Below are 23,748 nucleotides of genomic sequence, written 5' to 3' on the forward strand. Positions count from 1 at the left end.
TATCTCAGAAGGAGCAAGTTGATAAAACGACGTGGGGTTATATAAGGCACTAAGGAGGGGGGGGGGGGGAAACGATATAGAAAATTCTAAATATAGGTAACATTCCAGATTCGAAAAAAGTTAGAACGGAACATTAGAATGGAATGTAATTGATATGTATTATCTTCCAGTATATTGAACGTAGGTAGTTCTTGTTCGGCTTAACTGAACGTAATAATTTTACTTGTGGCTTACGTAGCGCGTAATTGAGTTATAATATCCACTGTTTCACACCACGTGGGGATTTGTATATTTTGTAAATGTGTTAATCTTGTGCGGTGAATTACCTTCCGTCTCCACGAGCGATCGGATCGCGATCGATCGCGGGAAGAATTGTTAACGCATTCCTCCTATTTCCCGATAAGGAAGCATCTGATTATTATCATTATAATTATAATAGACGAGAGCGAAGAATCCAGGTCGCTTCGTGTGCTGTAAGGAATCGAAGAGAAACCTTCCGCTTGCCAGCGGCGCGAAAAAGCGCGGAGAGGAAAATTAATGGCGCGAGTGTTAATTACTTGTCATCGTGTCCTACGCGCGATTCGATTGACGGCTGCGGCTGCAGATGTTCAGGTTCAGGGATGCACGGCGCGGGCGCAGCTACAATTGGCGAGACATTAATGAGAACCGTCGTGCGAGCGCTCCGGCGCGGCGCCGGCGACGAGTCGCGCGCGGTGAATGAATCATGCGGCAGGAAGTCCTTTTTCCGCGATGCGGCACGATCCAACACCTTCCGCTCGGCGAACTGGTACAAGGTGAAATCGAGCTTCGATCCGGCAGGGGGAGAGAAGGCTTATAAATAGCTCGCGGAACATTCGCGCGAGATAGATCCTTTCTTCCTCCCCCTTCTCCATTTCTCTCGAATTCCGTCTCGTTTTGGAATAATTTCTTTTGCGAATCGAAATCGGTTCTTTGTCCAGATAAGCGGAATAAACTATTGGCCAAGTACGCGCTGAGAAAATTGCCCCATTGTATCGGTGAGAATGAGATACACCGAGATATATACCGGATAAAAGTACGCTAGACAGTCGCGCTCAAAGAGCGGATGGCACGATAGACAACGCGAACACGGGAAAGATTAGATCCTATTAAATCTTATTCTTTTCTCTCTTCATCTCTCTCCCCCTCCCTTTCCCTCTCCCTCTCTTTATCTGCGCTATCTCTCTTTTTTTCTCTCGATATACACCCGCGGGATATCATCAGCGCGACGCGATCGCGTGAGAGAGGTTGCTATTTCACAGGGAATTATTCAATGTCGTCTATTATACGTAGACAGAAAGTGTGTACCACTAACTATCCAATTATCTTACGATTAAAAAATAATACGATAGTTGCGGTACATCAGCGTATCCCGTACGCTCGTTACGCATCACAAAGTATCTTATCAAATATCGTGTCAGAAAGTAAACTTTAGCTTATTATTAACTATAATATATATGATTTCCCAATAAAAAAACAGCGTTCATTCTTATTGCAAAATAAGTCAATAGAACATAAAATAATAATAATAATTCATTAACTAAACTACGCGATATAATGAAATTTCTTGTATACATATCTGATTAAATTTGATTTTATCATAAAATGGGAAATATTCTTTTATATATTTTTTATTAGTTTTCTAAAGAAAATTTTAATAAATTATATAATTTGAAAAAAAAAAAAATTAGTTTATGCTTGGTTTTATATTTTACATAGTTTTAATTATTAAAAAAAAAAAAAAAAAAAAAAAAAAAAAAAAAAAAAAAACTTACAGTTCTTTCTTATACCGGATATGCTGCGGTACATTTGATGACTGCTCGAGGTCTTGTGGCAATTAAGGTCAGATCGAATTCGCGTGTATATGAACAGTCGAATCGATGAAGCAATCTTGTGCCTCTGGCTCGGTTCCAGAGAAAGAGCCGCGATAATGCAGGGCGCGACGATGACCACCATCCCTTTTCTTATTACTCGACGCTTCGTCTCTCATGAGCTATAGTGCCACGTGGATTTTCGCGAATAAGGGCGTTTCACCCTTCTGATGGGCGGCTAAATCAATTAGATGTCCAAGATGGGAGACGTTGATACAATATATAGGGATACGTGATGTTGCCTTCTGGCTTTTAGAAGATGAAGAGTTGCAGGTTTTTTTCACCTACAATCCTTGTATATTTCTAAGCGTTAGGGTTTTTAGAGAAACATAAAATATCCCTTTTTCATATGTGAATATTAAATCAAGAAAATTGATTTTCTGGACTAGATGAGATTTTTAATACCAATATAAATTTACTTAATTTACGTTTGAGCAAACTAAGTCAACCAAATAAAAATTTTTGATAAGTCAAGAATCTCTCTCTCTCTCTCTCTCTCTCTCTTTAATCTTATTGTTAGATCCTGCGAGCGAGGTTTCCCGCAACGCACGCTCAATAAAGGAGCTGTATCCATCCCGGACTTATCGCGTGTGTGTGAAAGAGAGAAAGATAGTTTTGTGCAGTCTCTCACGTCGTCTGCAACTTTCGTGAACTCGTATAATAGTGCGATGAACTCGCCTCCGCTTTATCTCTCTCCATGGTACGACGATAAGAATAATTGGACGTAAGATGGCAAAGCGCGTTAGGAGAGATGGAGGTCTTCGTTGCGTAAAATTGCAGGTCATTCGCAAGTCCTCTGTTATCGAGCGTATCTACAGTTTTCGGTTACATAACATAAGATCGTTTGGGTGTCTTTATACATAATTTTATGGAACAAATTCTTTCACTGATATCGCTCGCGTTTAATTTTTAATATTTTTTTATAAGCGATTAATTTCATTACTTATTTCTTGCCTTCTTCGATTTGTTATATAAAATTTATTAGCCCGCGATTATTTGAAATTTGTAAAATTTATTACTTTGAAACAGAATTAATTGGAGATATATACAATATAATTTATTTAATATATTATTTAATTCATAACATATATTATTATTTGAATTTGTAACTCTTTTATAAAATTTATATATAATTTCTAAACAAAAAATTGTTCAATGTACTTTTTCTTTCATGTTACAGATTTTACAATGCCACCGCCGTATCATCGACGTCATTAGTTGTGGGCCCTCGTAATGGCCTCGATCTTAGGAGATGGAACGGGTCCCGGGGGGCCCGGGACCTCCCGATGCCTCTTGCTTTTGCAAAGGTCCCTGGCAATTCAATTGATCAGAGGACCACCTCCTCACATCGCAAGCGCCAATCAACGGGAAAGTCCAAAGGAACATCCAGCCGACGAGATGTGGATGTACGACAAAGGCTACAATCTGTTTCAAGTGAGTCGTTTTATTTATATCTTTGTTTATACTGTGGATATTTTTCTATCGTGTCGCCATGCGAGTTCGAGTTTTTTTTTTTTCCAATTTTCGTCGGTATTATGCGTATTTGACATTATCGCGGTGCGCTTCTTCTTGCTCCGGCGATGATTGGCGACGGAAAAGTTTTGCGGAAACGAACGTCGGAACGGAAAAAGAAAACGCGACGCGTATCGACGTCGAGGCCTCGCGTCTTTCTTCGTGTCTGCCGTTTTGTTCCTTCCTCCTGTGTCGACGCACGGGTCCTTTACGGTAAAGCGGACGTTGATTGCCCGCACCGTTACACCGCAACGAGACAATGTGAATTACGAGCAATTTCGCAAAAGTGAGCATAATCGAGGAGCGGCAGGTTAAACGGCGGAAGCTCGTTCTCGCGGCTGGCGTTGCGCCGACGTTGTCCGCGACTCTCTTCGGCAATAAATTTTTCGTTTTACATCCAGAATTTTTTCCGCGGATAAAACGAACGACGGCGGCGCCGTACGCGTCGTAATCCGGCTCGTATAGAATTTATCGCCACCAATGCGTAACGTGTAACCGCTGAATATTCAACAGCGGTCTATTGTCTGGCTTGGAAAATTGTATTAATCCTTTGGCCGATATATAGCCTGTATTTACGAGATTGAAGTGTTTCGATAGGCGGTATTATTATGAGCCATGCATTGCTATGAGGTAAAGATAAAAAAATTAATAATAATAAATAAATAAATAATATAATTATACTATATTTCTAATAAGTGATAAAGGTGTAAAACTGCATAAAAGGTAATTCCGATTTTATTGCTATTTAAATATGTTGTAGAGAAGGTTCTTTCGAGTAATTTTCCGGAAAGAAATTCGCGGGGGACGGCATTAGTTTAAGAGATATAACAAATTAAAGTTTTATAATTTTAATGATTTTTCTATAATAAAATAAGGAAAAATGAAGTTTGTTTACGTTGTATTTGTATAGAGCAGACGTGGAAAAAGTATTTGTTTACATTTACGGAATAGGTATACAAATTTATTATTAACTTTTTCCTATCTTCAACAAGACTTAGAAATTCATGTAGTCGCATGTTGAAAGCTGTTAACGAACTGCGAGAAATAAGTGAAAGACATTATTGACAAAATATCCATGATCGTGTACCTATTCCGTAAATGTAAACAAACACTTTTTACGTATGCTCTACAACAAATATAATGTACACAAACTTTACTTTTCTTAATATTACTTTATAATACCCGAGAAAAAGCATTAAAACTATAACTGTCAATTTGTTATATTTACCTAAATCAATCAGCCGTCCCCTACTTATTTCTTGCGGGGAATTACTTAGAAAAATCTCCGCTATAACATATTTAAGTGGCGATTAAATCGGAGGTATGTTACAATTTTATCATAATAAAATATATAATATTTTTTATAAATTAAATCGATGAATTCTAATGTAAAAAAATATATTGTTTTTTTTTTAAATCAAATAATAAATTATAAATACGCGTTTAGATAAATTATTTTCGAAATATTAATTTTTTCATGCCTTTGTATACGATCACGCGAGAAATAGACAAAGATATTATTGGCGAAGAAATAAAAGTGGAACGTGACTGTTCGCAATAACGAAGTGCTCTCACTTTTTAACGAGTACGTACTCGACGAAGAAGCACCCTTGCGGAAAAGTCAACGAGCGCGCTTCTCGCTTCCAAAGTTAATAATAAAGAACCTCGATGACGGTGATAAAACGGGGGTGCTGAATCGTTGAATATGCAAGAATAGCATTCTTTTGGATTCTTGAGCGATGACCTACTCTCAAAGCATCCGACAATATGTCGAGGAGGGAAGATCATTCGTGCCAATATTCTTGACTCAAAGCTTCAAATATCTTACTGATAGCAAATTTAAAAGTCTAAAAGGATTTTTAAATTAAAAAGAATTAAGTGCGCGTTTCGATTTTGTTAAAGATGAATATATATATATATATATATATATATATATATATATATATATATATATATATATATGTAAGAAGAATAAACTATAAATGATGTAATGTACGAGGAAGAATCGAGGAAGACACTGTATATGTACGCGTGTAAAAGCAGGAAACCGAATGTTCGTATGAAATGGAGATATAATCTCTCGAGGTCGCGGAGTGAATTAGATAGACATTCTATAATTGTTAAGTCAATTAGATGTTAGTGCAGAAATTGTACCATGTATGTTCCGTTGCTATTGTGGTTCCGCATGATTTCGCGTCGTGTACTGACCGCTTTATCGATGTCGGTGAATAATAATCGATCAACGAAGATACAATCGCTTTTCAACGGAGCGATCGTCGTAAACGCATCCCCCGTTTGCAGTGCGCTGATCGCATCGATATCGTGATCCACGTTGTTTAGAATATTGTATCCGAGCTTTATATTCGATCGATGCATTTTATCAGAGAGACACATGAAATGAAATTCTGGCATCAGCAAAATTCTGCGTCAACAAAAAATGAGCGATAAGCTAACAATTGACGAAACAAACCGACAGAGATTATAATATTTTTGCACCGTGTGAATTAATAAGATTGTGACAGTGATATAGATCGGGGATATTATTTTCGTCTTTTCTTATACGGTGGAGAAGCGACAATGACGGAGGAGCGACGAGAGGATCTATTACCGTGTAGCAAATCTCAGGTTACTAAATAATAGGGCATTGTGTTCGACGTGGCTTTTCGATCCGCAAAGTTTATGTTTGCTAGATTTATCGAGGCCTTTCAGACGGTTTGCACGCGGTCTGCATTCGAGAAAAGGCACTTTACGCTTCCTCTCGCGGATGAGTGTATTTGCCGGTCGTCGCCGCGCTCGTTGTGACGTTTTTAAATCACTGTTATTACGATACACCGATCGCGCATTGCCCCCGGGGGGGATGGTCGACGCAGCCAACGATCTGGCGGACACTTTCCATCCGCGTGGCCATTTCCGTCACGAGCAAGTCACAAAAAAAAAAAAAAAAAAAAAAAAAACACGACGTCTAGCTACTCTCGACCGCCGTCTGTTCGCATTAATTTCTTCGCTCTTTCATATTACATGTTCGCGGGGATCGATTTCATTATAAAAATATCAATTATCTCGTGAGGATGTAACAGCTATCGTATATGATAAAACTGAAGTATCTAACCTGATATGATTTGAATATATTACGATAATTCGTCTTAATCTTTAAACGGAGAATAATTTAAAAAAAATCTGAGTAATTACAGAGTTGTATCATGAATCTCGTTCGCGTTTCAGATAAATCGATTTAAACTTTAAAAGAAAAAATCATATATGGGCGAGACTTGGCTCGGTTATACGATCGAATCGCGAATATCATCGAAGCGTAATAGCCGGTCAACGGGGGGACCAGGCCAACGGCACCCAGAACGTAACTAGTGCACGGCATCACGAAAAGAACAATAAAGTCAAGTATATATCTTTCAAACGGGGAGCTCAATGTTAGAGAGTTTGGCCAAGATACTGCCACTTCTCTCTCTCTCTCTCTCTCTCTCTCTCTCTCTCTCTCTCTCTCTCTCTCTCTCTCTCTCTCTCGTACTTCCGTTCATTCAAATTTTCGCTGATTGTCTCTCTTTCTCCCTCATATAGAAAATACAGAATCGGTCATCGCCGTTCTCATCGACTTCGTAAATCAGCGCTACGCGGCGTATATCGCGAGCCAGTCCGACTTTTATCTCCCGTGCGAGAACTCGTTTATCCCCGGGATGCCCATTCGTCTCGAAGCGATTCGCGCGTGATTGTCTATTTGTTTGCCGATTTAATTGCAAAAAAAAAATGGACGAGAGAGAGGGACGCCTCCTGTATATGTATCCTCCTTCTTGTCGCGCTCTCCCGTCTGCGAGTCTCAGATTAACGATGACATAGAATGCCGGGGCTTATTCTTCGCTTTACGATATGTAGATACCGGCGGTATCACAGGCGTCAGTTAAAGATATACAATGTCGCAGTGCTATTTATATCTAACATCTAAAGATCCTTTCGCGAATGTCGCCGACTCTGAATGTTTTATTTTTTTTTTTACAAATTCTTATTTTGCATCAGCGGAGGGTTTCTTCGATCAAGATATAATGGAAGTTAGTGCCGCGGGAAAAAATATTAATTTATTAAGACGGAAAAAGGAAATTACGATTATTATATATTATTATCGTAACATAAAGAATAGAAATTTTAATAATTTTATCTTTTAATCAATTTTTCTTTCCTACAACGAGATATATGATTTAGTTTAGGAGATTATGTTTTTTTGGTCCAGTTAGCGAAAAGAATTTTATATTTTCCTTCTGCGAAATATCTCACTGTATTGACACGTAAAACAGAATGAGAGGCGACGCCTATGTCTCGTCGATGTCTGGATATGTAACTACATCCAGTTAGAAAGAGAGATCCCCGCGTCCCCTGCCCAACGTACTATTCGTGCGAGAACGCACTCGCGATATTAGCATATAAATTATATTATCGTGATTTATGCTTGCAGTCTGCGTATCCACACAGGGCTGATAGGGGGTTGCTGATTAAAATTCGAGACGACGCGGGCGAACGCCTTGATACCTGTCGTCCAGTAATGACTGATAAATAGATCAATTTCGAAACGTTTCGTTTTTAAAAGAGCTAAACGTCTGGAATAAAAATTTTCTTTCAAAAAGAAATATGGCATTTATCTTAATTTTACTCCCGTTTCTACAAACCAATTAAAATTACCTTATGATACGAATAGAATATTATATGAATAAAAAATATATATATATATATATTTTGATAACTATAAATAAATACTAACGGGTTATGTAAAATATTCTCCATGCTAGTATAATAAAGATTTTGATAGATCGATAAAGGGGAGGTGAACGCAGTGCAATAATATCGCGGAGCGAATGACGCTGGCAATAAGTTTCTGTTATATTTCGTTCGACTCCGTTAACCGCTCACGTTCGTACGCTCGGCGTCTCCGCGTTAGGGCTTTAAAAGGATAAGCGTATACGCGCGGCGCGAAAGCGCACGGCGGAGTATATTGCATAATAATTAACGGGCAGCCAACGACCGTACAATACCCTATAGACCGTATTGCCGCAAGTTCATTGCCGGCACGGAAATCGCAATACGTACATTACGTGCGCCGAGCAACGCGTCGCCGATTAGCGATCGAGATCCGTTCCGCACCTTCTACATCTTGCCGTAATTTATTTCCTTCCCTCTTCTCCCACTCTCCCCTTCCAAAAAGTGCGAATGTCATATTCTATTTGAAATCGCGAAAAAGTGTAAAATAGCGCAACGGAATAGAATTATCGCTGTCGCGCAAAGCGTTTTCCAATTTTTTTTTTCCCGATATTATCTCAATGTGTAGTTGAAAAAAAAATCACAATTCCCATCAATCTGATTTCGAATCCCATGCCATCTTTTCTTTATCGCGATTATACGAGTTTCTCAAATATTCACCCTCGGCGATATTGTTGGATAACAATCGTTCTACTGTTCCCCCCTCGAGTAATCGATATAGCTTATGATCTTTTAGGGGGGCAGAATATCATGCATATATACAAGATTGAGATTAAATATACAAGAAAATCGTGGGGATGGCTCTGTGAATATATTGTATTTAATACGCGATTATGAGAGGAAACTTACGGTAACTCCCTGAACTTTCATTACACAATCTCCTTATATTTTTTTTTTTTTACAACTATTTTATATAACTCTTACAAAAGAGACAAGTCACTTGCGCAACGATTATTATTTCCGTAGATTGAATGAGATTTTATTATATTTGCGGGGAACGGAAAGAATGTTATCGCGCAAGATATAACGAACATTGCAAATACGTTAACGCCAATTTGCGTTTCAAGCGATCAAAGCCCTCTTTTTTCGCACAGTTAGCTGGCGTGCCGCTAGGCTGGATACCAGGAGACATGGTAGCTGAATTCAGCGCTAATTATAGTTAACTCCGAACTGTCGCACTCTCACGGTTAGATCCTCCCATAGACAATAAGAGTGTCTACTTTATCAGTATATCCTGTTGCCCACCCCGGCACATTCCGCGATGCAACGCGATATTTTTAGATATCAGCGCGACTTTTTTGATGACGTTTCAGGCTTATATCAGCAAGAAGTATAATGAAATGAAATAAAAAAAAAATAAAATTTTCGTCTTGATATTTTTTTTTCTTGAACGGTACAAATAATAAATTGATAGATCCAAAAAGAGTTTTTGATACAATTAGAGCGTGAGTCAATGATTCAGGATGTTTTTATAGAGTTTAGCTGATTACGAAAGAGGTGAACAAATTTTTTTTATTTTTATTTTTATTTTTTTTTAATAGCTAAAGTGGCGCTTTTCTCCGTTCATCGTGTTCAGTCGAGCGGAAAGAAACAAAGCGTAAAGAGTAATTCGATTGTGTGGAAGGTGTCTCGAAGAGAAAGAGATCGGTAGGAGGTCCCGCGATCTCGTGAAATCGATCGTGTCCGCTTGGCTGATTCGACACCGAGAATCAGCTCCCACGTGGAGGCTGACGCGCGCGCCGGCTCTAACTCTCGCGAAGAAGCGCGGCTTGACGTAACCGAAAAAGTTTCACCCGCTTGAAAATCGCATCTCTTGCCAACGATTTAATAAATCGGCCGCAGCGCGCGCTGCACCTTTATTATAATTTCTTCCTCGCCGCGAGCGTTGAAGCGTCGAAAATCTGCGTTCGTGACGTAATCGGCACGATTACGAAAGTCGAGCTGTCGTTATTCGCGCGGAAGATCATAATGTATTTATATCTCGGGAATAAAAGCATTCAATTCGTAATCGCATCGAAGCGCCTTTCTCGTGACATTAAATGACATCGTTACGAGTGTTTCGGTAAATGGGGATCGCTTTGGGATGAAAATATTTTACGACTAAATTAAAAAAAAAAATCCATGCGCCGCTCATTACATAATGCCGAGCGATGTCTCAGCAGATTGATGAAATATTATCGTGAAAGCTTTTTTCGTGAAATTATTTCATGGAAGATCGATATATAGAGAATGGAGAGAAGGAGAGTGAAATCCGCGTAACGAATATATATTTACGACGAAATACGGAACACGCGCAGCCTTGGCAAGGGTGGATGTTTGCGCTGTGCTCCGTTGCACAGGCACAAAATGAGGCCTGGTCATTTTCGCGGCAGATCAGATCGATCGCGAACGTGTAATTTACGAAGGAGGTTCCGTCATTTGGCAGTAAACTCCGTCGTCGCCATACGGTTCGCTATACGGCGACTTCCAATTGGTGAAAGTCCGGAGATTCTACTCTCTTATTCTACCGTTAGATGCAAAATTGCCTTATGTACACGCAGGATGCATTGTGTGTGTATGTTTTTTTTTTCCATAAAATTAAATTAAGCTCGATATTTTAATATTATTTCGTTTCTCTTTGTCCGTTTCTTCGTTCGAACGAAAACGCCATCGGGAAACGACTCGAATCGACGCCACTGTGAGATCTTAATCATCGCGTCCGTACATGCCTCCGCATTATCCTACATTGTTCCACCTACGTTAACCGAATAATTTAATCGACCAGCTAGCAAATTATATGATTTAGTCAGATTTTTATTAATGAGATATATTGAAAGTATATAAGTATGTTGAAAATAAAATTGCGAAAAGCCGATCGTCCGAACAAGGGCTGTTATAAATCACACCCTGGTCCGTGTCGATCGATTCCAGTACTCCGCACTAATTTCATGGTTTAGCCAGGACAAAGAAAAGAAAGAAGACAGGGTCAGAGAAAGGTTCTATGGGGCGGTACGTTTATGAGGATTGTCCGGGGCTCTCGACCCTATCACGGCTTATTCTGTGACGCGAATCTATGCGGGGTTTCTAGGAGGCATCTGTAGAGGGTAGAACTGCGTTTCGTTCCGAATTACGACGAGGGTGAAACGCCATAAGGCTCCACGGAGAGATAAACACTTAGCGACCGCGCTATATTTTAGGGGGCAATTTATGGATTTTTATGTGGTACGACGTGTAGCGGCTTTTTTTATTACGTAAGAAAAATACGATTATTACATAATTGTATAGATGTGGAAGAATATTTTTCTGCCATAATTCTTATTAATTTATGAACTCGAAAATATTTGAAAATAGATAATATAAAAAAGCAGAAAGATTTTTTCAAAACGATAATTGGCTTTCGAAAATTTTTTAAAATAAAAAAAAATAAAAAGAAGATAATCTCTTTACGTTTTACATTTTTGGCAAATCTTGTTAATTGAAGTTGAACGTGAATTTTCGTTACGTGTTGCAGAGCTTGTTGGAAGCAAATTCCAAATGCTGGTGGAACGCGGCTCTAGTGGACGCGACACGGCAGCTCAGGTACAAGGGCCACGTGTCACCAGGTGTGCTGATGGTCAGCGGACCGCCCTGCGCCCTCGAGGTTTTGAGGGCGGCATGGGCGCGAAACGTTCTACGACCACCCGCGGACCATTCCATCACCTGCCTCGGTACGTATACTATTCATTTTATTGACTACGTATGTACATATTGACCCGAGGGTCGATTTAACCCGACGTCTATGTCACCGGCATTAAATCCGTTTCGTTCAAATTGAGATAACCAAAAAGTTTAATTATAGATAAAGCAATGTGTGAAAGTGAAAGTGAAAGCGTCAATATTTTACAAGAACGAGCACTTACGAGAGAGGATATAATACTCTGTGACTTCGGTTCCTGGTGCATTTGAATTACAATGTCTTAACGCGACACTTTATGCGCGAAAATGACGTACGAGCTTCACTTTCTTGCATCTCTTTCTTTTCTTTGTCTTTATCAAACACGTGGCAAAATGTCATCGCGAATGCATATATGTAAAAATAAACTCTACAATACCTAAATAAGCAATAATAAATAAATAAATAAAGGATATATGAATTATCAAATGTCAAGGAAGATGATGTAAGGATTAGTGCGCTAGACACTGATATAAACCGACGCTTTGCAAACAGAACGATCGAGGATAGTAGAAAGTGCCCGATATCTACGCGTTATTCTCCTTATCGGTTTATCGCTCGTAATCCGCGCCTGTCGTCGGTGTACATTCTACAGAAATAGCTTCACATATCTTATCAGGTAGCCCATGCACCCGTACGCACCCTTATTTCCCCGTCACGCTGTTTTTACGTCCCTTTGGTCGGTGTCCCCGGTCTCTTTTTCCACCTTCGCCGTTTCTTTCCAATCTTATTGCTCCCTTTTATGCCACGCGCACTCGTATCTATGCACGCCTACGCTCAACTATCTCGCATACCGGGCTTATGCTAATGCACGCGCGTATCTGCGCAACGGCGTAGGAGCTTCGAGTCGTTATTACGTTTCGCGCGATGCGAAAAACGCTCTCGCGAAAACGAAAGAAATTTATTCGCGCGATAAAGAACGCGTTACGTGACTTTATCCGCGTGAGAAAGCTGCCGGCGTGAATATCGAAAAATTACGAAGTCACGAATCGAAGCAAGTTTTATCGGCTCCTTCGTAAAATTTATCATCTTCGTCCGCTTTATATTTAGCGTATGAACAGTCGAACAATGTACTTAAATCTATTAATATATTAATATATATATATAGAAAAAAATAAAGTTTTGTGCTAAATCAAAGAGATTAAATCGGCATCGGAAATATATCGATTCGCAATGTTTCGTAACTGAATAATGACGGCTGATGACGAACCACGCCAAAATGTGGTTAATCGCGGTATATCACGAGGATTAAAGAGTGTTTTTAATAAACTGCCATTTATATACCGACTCGAATGGGCGTGAATGCCCCCGTGTAAAACGAGATTGGTTAACATTCCGCTATTTGTTCGGGCGGGGCATCGTAATACGCGCGTCTTTATGCGCCTTTATGTATGCACGTGCAACAACGCGAGTTTCGCGCTGCCATAATTGGTCTGCCGTCTACTTCGCGGCGAGATAGCCGGTCCTCCGGTCGGACCGGCTCTTATCCGACTACCCCTTTCATTCCCGCACGTTCCCATCCCTCTTCCGAGCCACGACAAACGCGGCTCCGTAAATATTATAACGGTTGCGCGTGATTTTTCAATTAGCAATGTCGTTGATTTTTGTACGAACGCGCACTCTTACAATTAGCGTGACGTTCGATGCGTATTCATTAGCAAGAAAATCACGTGCTCGAGCCAGTCATCCTTTTAATTTGCACGGTATTTCGTAAGATTGTCAGAATCTATAAAATTAAGAGGAGCGAGTATACCAGGTCGAGTTGATGAAATGAAACACTTTGCATTTTAAGCTTCAATTATTTTGCTCATCTTTTAACATGATTTACGTTTATTTTCTCGTTGATTTTTATTATATAAATAATAACATATTTTTAAATAATATATTTTTATTATATAAATAATAATATAAATATAAAAGGTATTATTATAAATATCATCGATATAGAAAATTGCACGATCGCGTTTCGAATTACGAAAAATTCTCCTAGAAAAAGATTCGAGTATACTATACGTATGTCGAAAAAAATAAATGCGCAACGCGCTTCCACATAGGAATGACTTGATCGGTACGCGAGTCGCATGCCATCGAGTCCCTGCATCCGGGGCGTCGATGGGCATGGGGCGCAGCGAAAGGGACGTCGACGCTCGCGCGTCTCGAATGCCAGAGACCTTCCCCTCGCGCCTCCTCCTCGCTTATACCCGGACTGAAATCCATACGGTGCACTCTCGCGGGGTAATAAATCGGCCTCCTTCGGTGTGCGACAGTAGCGGCATTCCAGGGCGATCGATTAAGTCGCGGTACCCCATTGGACGCGCGTGGTCCGATAAGCGGCGCGTTTTCCACGCATAATTCCCATTTCGCGATTTATCTCGAAGGAATCGCGTGGAACGCGTCGTATACGCACCAATAACTCGTTATTCATCGACTTATTCATGCGAATATTTAATCCCTCGCTGCGAGAGCGATAATCGAATAATTACATGAACAATTGTTTATGATTAATTAATACGGTAGAATCATTATTTAACACTTGTGTAATTAATATCTCCGCTATTATCAATCTTTTATTCACGGGATATTTTTGCCAAGTAACAAGAATTCGCGGCGTTTAGCGGGACATCGTACATATTATACCTGTTTTAGACATTCAATAGCGTATACTTAATTAAAATGCGAGTCGCGGATGCTGATGCGGGCCAAGTCAATGCATCAAAGAGATAAGGAATCCGGACGAACGTGTGTGTAACGACGACGAAAGATTCCGTGGAACGTGCCGCAACGGACGTGAGGTCGTAGAAATTAATAGCGCCGTATCGACATCCAGTTATTTCTATACTTTGAGTCTATGCTATAAATAGGCACGCATACACGGACGGGGTCGAGTGTACGGTAACGCGGAATGCGCACTCGTGCACATACGAGCCGCGTGATTGCGATTCAGCATTTTTGTTTGCGCTCTACCTCATTCATTATGTATATTGACTAGCTGCGGACGTTGTTAAAACGCGCGAGACTCCGTCGGTGTTCTATTAGCGCTCCGCGCGGACCTCGACTGAGGTATGCAACCGCATTTTACGATGATGAGCGAACGGCGAGCCGAAACGGCGCTTTATCGTGTCGGCAATCGCGATTGTGCCATCCTACTCGGATGCGCCGGCGCGCGAGAAGCGTATCTTCCAACGATCTTTGTTCGCTATTTTAAAAATCTCAATTATCCGGTAAAATGGTGTAACACGTGATACTAAATCGCAACGTGACCTGTCGCGATAAGACATCAGGAAATTCACTTATACAAGGAGATGTTTATTAATTGCCTGCATAATTGCAATAAAATTTTTTTTAAATCCCTCATAGATATATTTGTCATAATTCTTTCTCGCTCTTAAAATGTATACGCAAAGGAAATTAATACCTGACTTTTTTGATACTTGGAATCGGTCGATCGAAACGTATAAAAGGATACTCGACTAGAATTTTTTATTTATCGCTATTCGGCGAACAATAACGATGACGTATATTTATATACTCTTTAATCGAATCTTTGTGTCGATTAAAATTCAGTGGTTTTGACAGTCGTCAAATACGATAAATACGAAACGAAAATACGGTGTCGATATCTTAAGGCCACTGGTCGCTCTAAACGCGTCTCTGCAATCGTAAAATCGGTCAGTCTCTCACGCCTCTCCTGTCACGATTTAGCTATTTGCCCGATCGAAATAAGCTTTGACGTATGATTACGTTCTTCGCGTCAGAAAAAATTCTTTTCATCATTCGATTAGCGGTAGAAGATTTGTACGCGAGTATGGTATTATCCCTAAACGTATAATCAAGATATCAGCGAATTAATAGCGAATAGAGGGAACGATACTGTGTCGTAAACCCCCACAAGAAAAATTGCAAAATAAAAACATTTTATTTTATTACTGCCTATTGTCGCATCATTCTGAGTTTCAAATTATTGTTTTACATTTTTAAATTCTGCTTTGAGTTTGAAAAGAAAAAATAGAGCACTATAAAATTAACTGGTGTACACCTGTTGTTAATTAACATTGTAAAGATCTTAAGAGGGCCGTATTGCTCGCGATCCCTTAACCCTCGTATTTTAAAAGGGAGAATTAGGAACGTGGAAGTTGTAGAACGCCGGGAGGAGGTCCCACGGTACTACACGATTCGTTGATTCGTTTCACGTGTGTGCAAACGTGTACGAGAGAGAGAGAGAGAGAGAGATCAGCAGAGTCGAGTAACGAATTATCCGTCCATCCATCTACCACCGCAGCGTAAACCTTTGTAGGCCCATCGATGTATGCCACGGTATTTTCGAATGGCAACTTCCTGTCGAATGTCAGCTGGATCCTAGAGGCCGCCTCGTCGTAGATCGACGATTACCACGATGATGATGGGGTCGAGACACGACATACTTCGCTATTACTTCGCTTCTTCCTGCCGTTCTTCGAGGCGTTACTCAGGCGGCTCTTTCCGTCTTCGTTTAGTGCTTTTTAACGCGTCCCTCTTTATCGCTATTCATATTCATAAGTCATATTCATAATTCGTCAACGATTTTGTGTGATTTGCAAGAGATCGCGCGTCGCGACTTTCTTATTAGATAAGCGTAAGCGATATTATACCGTACGATGCTATTGCATGATTCCGCGAAGGAAAGTGTCAGGCTCCTAAGTTGACTAGCGGTGATTTGATATTTTCATTTCTCATAAAATGCAAATTTATTGTTAGTAACCCACTCCTAATCGAAATAATCCCTTAATTAGCTACACATATAGAGATATCGATCGATGATTACTTAAACGATGAATTAATTATGCATAATTCTTTTCGTGTCAGAACATTGATGCGCATCACTTGAATCTATAATAAAGACCAGTATCGCGTAAAATATTAATCATCGCGCGCGATTACGAGTTGTATGTTAATTCTCGAATGATGAAACACGCAGCTACCTCGCTTTATAGCGGCTTATTAGCTCGTTACGCAGTCAAACGGTGCCGTTTACGTTGCCGAGTAGGATCAGTACGCGGTATACGAGAACGAAACGGATTGGCGTTTAATGCGATCGTATAATTACACGGGAAATTTAAGACCGGTGGCGCGAGAGAGCATCTCCCGACGCGATAATTCCGGCTTAAATCAACGAGGCGTTCGCGGAATACCGAGAGGTGATGGTAACAACGTCGCGAAATGTCGAGAGAGGTAACAGCGGCTCGGAGGCTGCGGCATTGAGTAACAGATAATTGCATCGACTAATAAATTAATCCGCCACCTCCCCCATGGACTCCCACGAAAGAAGGAGAGAGAGAGAAGCACGTAGTAGTCGTCTAAGTCTCGCTTTTCTCATAATCATCTTGCGCCACTCCGAGCGATTGTCTAGGTCAAGGCACTCGCTTTTAAACGCACCTGCGAGCCAACGCATAGGTAGTGCGTATTCATAAAGGCTGTTTTTACGTTTTCTTCATTACGATCTGAAGCAGGAGTAGACTGCGAGATCGCAAATTAAATTCATCGATGCAAAGTATAATTTGCAAATGCAAGTTAATAATTGTATATTATTATTATAATTATATATTATAAATAATAATTATGTATTATAATTTCCGCTGTACAATTTTGAGAATAACGAATATTCATATTTTAAAACAAATGTAGATTGACAATTATACGATTGGCAATTTAACGCAATGGTTCGCATTAATCGCATTTCGAACAGTTAAAATGCGACGTCACGTTGTCGCGTGACACATGTGACCGATGTTCAGCGATGAGTATCAAATTTTAACGTTTATTACCGCGATCTCATCATAAACGAGAGAGGATCGCTTCTCTTTGCTTACCCTGAACCACGTGCGTATAATAGATGCAAAGCCACCCTCTCGCAATCGCAAAGCGTGCCCGGTTAACACGACATATGCGCAGCTGCGGCGATTCTCTCTCTCTCTCTCTCTCTCTTTCTCTCTTTCTCTTTCTCTCTAGCGACATACATTCGAGAGGGTAACGTGATATATGCGCGTCATTCGACTCCTCTCTTTTTACCACGATAATGAACGACTCTCCGCGGGAGTCGTTTCGAACGAAACGGCGACATAAACGACGATTGCAAAAAAGCTCGACGCGCGAAACGCTAGAAACGTTTAAGCAATAACGCGAATAATAAATCGGGAAACGAAATGTGAAAAGGACGCCCGTAAATGTTGAAAGAGCTAATCACCGGGACATACGTCTCTCGAGATGAAGATACGAGAGTCGGTCCCAGGGAATCCGGCTAATCGGCCGCATAATGATGCACCACGGGAAACGAGTGGAAAATTACACATTGCCGAAGAGACCTACGCTCTTCGTGTTGAGGAGAGCAAGGAACGTGGCATTCTGGCCGCGAAAGGGAAAGGCTTCCCTCGTTATCGAGGCGCATCGTGCTCGGTGCAAAACTGCAGAAATTCAGTGACGGCGCGATGGGATGTATATATATATATATATATATATATATATATATATGTACACCGTATACCCATCTACCTACAGCTACGTATGGCATTTTACCTTTTCGTCGGGATGGAAAGCCGATACCCAGATGCTTGTGCCAGATGCGCTCTCCTCGCGCGCACGAATCGCGCGCGAGTAACTCGGTAACTTCTCGCCGAAGAGGTGGACAATGTTTCAACGGAGATCATAATATCGCCTCGTATTACTCGAGAGAAAATATATCCCGCTTATATTTGCGCTTGTGTGTTACACCGAGCATCATTTCCGTAATCGAGAGTACTGACATTTCGATTATTTATCATCGTACGCCGTCGATCAAGTCCGTGTTTTTAACGAGACACTGAAAGCCCCGATGGTTGCGAATAATAAAATTAATTTCATTCATATCCTCTCTCGTCTGATCTTAATTATATTTTAATTCATCCGGCGCAGGTATATTTAGATCGCGAACTAGGCTGCGAAAGTTATGAATAGAGAGAAAGAGAGAAACGGTAAAAGCCGGGAAACAATATAACGACCGATACGCGCGTAAGGCGTGTATACGGGACATACACGTGCGTACACGATCATTTCCTACTAACTGTTCTGTGTGCAGCGAGAACAGTTTATGCATTTGTGTAAAACGCAGCTACGATGAAAGAGCGTGCGAAGATTTTCGCGCGCGTCGCGATTCCGGTATAATTGACTTAGAGTGAAACCTGCGCTTTCGAAAGCGATCTCTTCTAGCTAATAAATTCCCGAAAACAATGCCACTGTCGTGGTTTGCCTATCTCTACCGCATTATCGGATCATATATCATTCGCGTCCTTGTGAAGAGTTTCTTGCGCCATTTTCATAATACGATTCGAATCGAGTAATTTGTTGCACTTTACGCGCATTAAATATGGTACAGAGAAGGCGAATATAATCGAAGATAAAATCAGACGTTTTATTTTCAACGGGAACCGTCTGTGAGATTAAACAGGGCTTATCAGTAGTCTGGGTGAAAACGCGCTTGTCGCAGCAACCCCGAGAAATTTCTAAGCGGCTAATAAAAAATTTTAAGATATTTTATTAAAGGGGATGTAATTCTTTTACATATTACATTTTTCTCAGCGGTTTTGTATCCGGTCTGTGTTAAATTTGTTGCGAGGATTTTATCTTCATTCGCGAGCCACGCGATCAAGATATCTCGCGAGACATTCGCGGGATAAGCTTGCTATTCTGTTGGTATGTGGCATGGCAGGTTGAAGAACATCGGTTTTGAACGCAGAAAGAGAGAAAGAAACTATGTATGTGTATGTACGAGCGCGCGAAATTTATGGCGTTTTGCCACTTTTGGTAAACGCGGGTTAGTATCGCCGAACGTTAATTCGAGTAGAAGTTACAAGCTGTTCCAACTCCTTTCATATAAAAATCTTTTCATCATAAGACAACTTGATTGGAATACGAATTCAGACATTTTTTATTAAAAAATTTTGTCAAACAAGAAGAAATAATTCCATCTTCCATCTGTAAATATCGATGTGGAGTTTACACGCGAAAACATCGAAACATTGAAAGCTTATGAATAAGAAATAATACAGCAGATCAAGCGAAGTCGAGCAGAGTCTTATGCCACATTTAACTATCCATGAGAACTGGACCGTTCTGAAAAGCTTTCTCTCTCTCTCTCTCTCGCATGAATATATCTTTCTCATCATTTTGCTCTCTTTTTCCTCCGCAGCCTGCCACCCTCAGTGTATATAAACGACAAAATGTATATTCCTTTTTCTCCAATACTTTGTGCCGATCGTCTAGAAGTAGACGTATAGGTATCGCGTGCGAATCGTGGCACCAAAGTGCTGTCCGATCTGGCACGATTTGCTCTGAGAGAATAGGGTAGGGAAATCGGCGCGCGTCGTCGACGTCGACATGTCAGTCGCGAATGCGAATGTGACATTGTCAATCGATAATAAAGGATATGGGCTGGAACTATGAGATGTCGTTTACAGAACGACGGTATAAATTCGTTGGGGGATTACATCTCTCGTTGCATCTCAATCGCGTTATTTCATCCCATACAAGTTTGATTAGAATCGAACCGAGGTGAAATTGCGAAGAAGCAAAAGCATTCAAGTACATAATACTTTCATTTTTTTTTTTTAAGCGATGTATATCGAAGAAAGAAAGACAGAGAAAATATTCCGGTCGTTGGACATATTCTAATAATGCTTTTTAGATGCAAATTGCAACGCGGTCGGATCGCGTTGATATTTCCTGAAATAGCTATGAAAGTTGTGAATGTTTATCACACATGGACGGTTTTTAACCGGTTTCCTCCGGCAGCACGCGGATATTCTCCGAAAATAGGCACGAAGGTATCTTTTACGACATTTACGACATAAAGCGTATGCACGCGCGTTGGATATCGCGTGGTCATTCGCGTTGTTAATTTTTCGCGTGGGTATACGATCGCGTTGCTATTGTTAGTAGCCGTTAAGGAAAACGGGTTTCTTCGGGTGAAACGCGGCCGTAGGTTCATTACGAGTAATCCATTATAACGACACGGTATTACGATGTGAAACAGACACAGGCGATGTAAAATATCGAGACAAATAGTGTCGCAAAACTCTTTGTAGATTGGAGTGATTTATTTCTTTATCTTGAAATTTTATGTTTGGATATAGGCTTTTCTCTTACAGAAATGATTTCTAAATATTTTCTACTTCATTACTTGTATCTTATTCATTATATATATCAATTTTATAACTATATCGTGAGAAATGTATCGGAACGATGAAGCAAATAATCATCGCAAGGATGCGCGGATTAAACGCCTCGTTTCCATTTATTGCGCGATTTAACACGACAGAAACGATGAAAAATCAGACTGGTAGAATATACGAGCATGGAAGTATGGGCGGAAAGAAAAATCAAGAATCGCCCGCATTATCGGATTATTGACATTAATATAGAGTGCGTATAAGCGGTTTATATTTCATTCAGACACGCATCGGATAAACATTTGGATCGAATGAATATTGTTAATCCCGATATATCGTCCGATACATCCCATCGGTATCGGGACTTATATTGTTAGATGTTGCTACGCGAGCACGACTGCCTGCATTCGTTCGCATCGCGTGATTTCACACGTCCTGGAATTCGATTGAAAGCCGAGCGACACGAGGTGGTATCGTGAGACTCATATATTTTAAAATTCGCATCGTCCTCTTTGCTATTTCACTTTGCTTGCGATCCTGCCCGCGTGTAAATCAATCTGCGCGCAGATCAGCGGCCGAGAAGTAGATGTATTTGCCAATCAATATCAATATTTCGCATATCGAGAGATTTTATCAGAGATAAATATACAGAGAAGAGATTTAAACAATTAGATAGCGTGTTGAAAGATTAATCACGAATTGCATTTGCTATTTACAAGAGAGATTTCGGGTTCATCGACACCGATTCGGCGGTTTGCTTTGTTCGGCCGGGCAATATAACGTGTGTGACGATAATTTCTTAGGCGCGACCAACTGCGAGCGACATAATTATAAAGGCGTGTACCGTGCCTGTCGTCGTAGAGACGACGAAAGGCGTGGTGCTGCGTTTGTAAAATGTTGATCTCTGCAAGCGTAAGTCGCATTATATTCTCCTATGTAGGTTAATGTCAAGGGGGTACGCAATAATCCGCGAATATATCTTCGGGCATGATTGATGACACGCCGATCATCGCCCATTCTTTCGCGCGATATTGAAGACGCCTGTTTTAATTTACACTGAAGAAAAAAAAATTCAACATATAATTTGTACTCTAAAAGGTATATATGCGGTGATCTTTAGCCGAAGCCGCAGTGATTCACCTCGTCAAAGAAATATTTTTTGTGAACTTTTTTCTGGAAAAAAATTTTTTTTTTTCGATTTTAATATATCGACTGTATGACTCATCGATTTTCCTTATTTACTTTTAACCTATCAGGGATATAAAGTATATCTGCCTGAGAAAATAGTTGAAGGATAAATTAACGACGCAATTAAACGAGATCAGATTTAGCGGTGCCATCTAACCGTTAATATCGCTGCGTTTTTAAGCACATTCATCATCGTACTTCATATTTACAGTCATCTAATCTTCGGTTAGTGAATTTCATCACTGGCAAACCCGTCGTGACATTTCACCTGCGTGCTCCGTTGACCTCGATAGCATTAAGCGATCACATTCGCCTCCAAAGATACATACGTATACGTCGCTTCCGTATCACCTTACGACCTACCTTAACAAGAAATTGCTGTGGCAAATATATAAAATCTTTTATCATTCGATTTTGTACACAATTCTTTAAATTCATATAAGCGAATGAAGTAAAAAAAGAATTTCATTCTTGATAATTTTTCAAGCAATCTTTACATCAATAAAAATTTTTATTTAAAACTCGATATTTTTATAAAAAGTGTATATTTATAAAATTATTCGTGAATATATTTCATTTTTTATATATAGCCATTTTTCAAAATTTTTGAGAACGATTACTCTCTACTAATGCAAAAACTATCGATCGATCGTGTATCAAGAAGGAAACGCGGATTTAATAACTCAATCTGGATAATGTTAAAATATACATGGTAACACGTACTTTTCAATCTTACACAACTCGCCTGAGAAACAATAGACAAGAGGATCATAAAACTTTCTCGATTGGGAGTGGCAGGTCGAAGATAGTTTATTCCAGAGTATGGTGCAATGTTTCATCGTGTGGAAAATCTTCCTAATTATCGCTAAAATTGCACCGCCTGAAATCGATCAACACAACGAGCGCAACGTGAAATTTATTGCTTGGATATATTCGAGGGCCGCGATCCCTTTCGGTTGAACTCAATTACGCCATTATCAGTCGTGATCGACGATGAGGCAACGGAAAAACTCAAACCTGTATATGTACTTTGTATATTATAATACATCGCATTAAATATCGCGTACGAAGGAAACATTAAATCGCAATACTAATAAAATCGATATTAAGATATAAATAAAAAAATTATATACTGCAACACAGTAAATAATCCAAGTACAAAAAATTGATAAGAGATTAGTGAAAAGATTACGTTTCAGAATGAATTTATTAAAACCAGAATAAGATACCGTCCAATTATTATGAAATTGGCGGGCACGTCGGAGCAATAATGGTAGTTGCAAAATGGCTCATGTCAGACGCGAGAACGAGCGGACGGCTGCGCCCTTATCGCGACGAGAACGAATGGTATCGGCGCTGCGCATGATGCAGCAGCGGAATCGAACGGCGGAATCGAGGCTATGAGTCGATTCTCATGGCCTCGGCTTATATCGTCTTTCCGGCTAACGAAAAATCGCACGACCCGCGAGGTCGGATTTTAATCCGAGCGCGATCTAATCGTCCCTCTTATGCCGCCGCCGTTGGCGATCCAAAC

At 40.2% G+C, this 23,748-nt stretch overlaps 1 protein-coding gene and 1 long non-coding RNA gene across 4 annotated transcripts in view; one reads left to right on the forward strand and one right to left on the reverse strand.

Moving 5' to 3' along the window:
* Positions 1 to 23,748, reverse strand: part of LOC138940103 (uncharacterized) — an 80,407-nt gene that overhangs the window by 41,503 nt on the left and 15,156 nt on the right. The window lies entirely within an intron of this gene.
* Knockout (Stork-head domain-containing protein knockout) overlaps positions 1 to 23,748 on the forward strand; it is a 72,282-nt gene that overhangs the window by 33,729 nt on the left and 14,805 nt on the right. For all 3 annotated transcript variants that reach the window (XM_070308548.1, XM_070308567.1, XM_070308557.1), the window contains exons 2-3: positions 3,070 to 3,323; positions 11,650 to 11,845. In XM_070308548.1, coding sequence (XP_070164649.1) covers positions 3,123 to 3,323; positions 11,650 to 11,845 — 397 coding nt within the window. In that variant the 5' untranslated portion in view covers positions 3,070 to 3,122. The remainder of the gene's footprint in view (positions 1 to 3,069; positions 3,324 to 11,649; positions 11,846 to 23,748) is intronic.

The sequence above is a fragment of the Polyergus mexicanus genome, unplaced genomic scaffold (assembly GCF_030449975.1).
Source record: "Polyergus mexicanus isolate NDT 795.1 unplaced genomic scaffold, iyPolMexi1.0 SCAF_2, whole genome shotgun sequence".
NCBI lineage: Eukaryota > Metazoa > Arthropoda > Insecta > Hymenoptera > Formicidae > Polyergus > Polyergus mexicanus.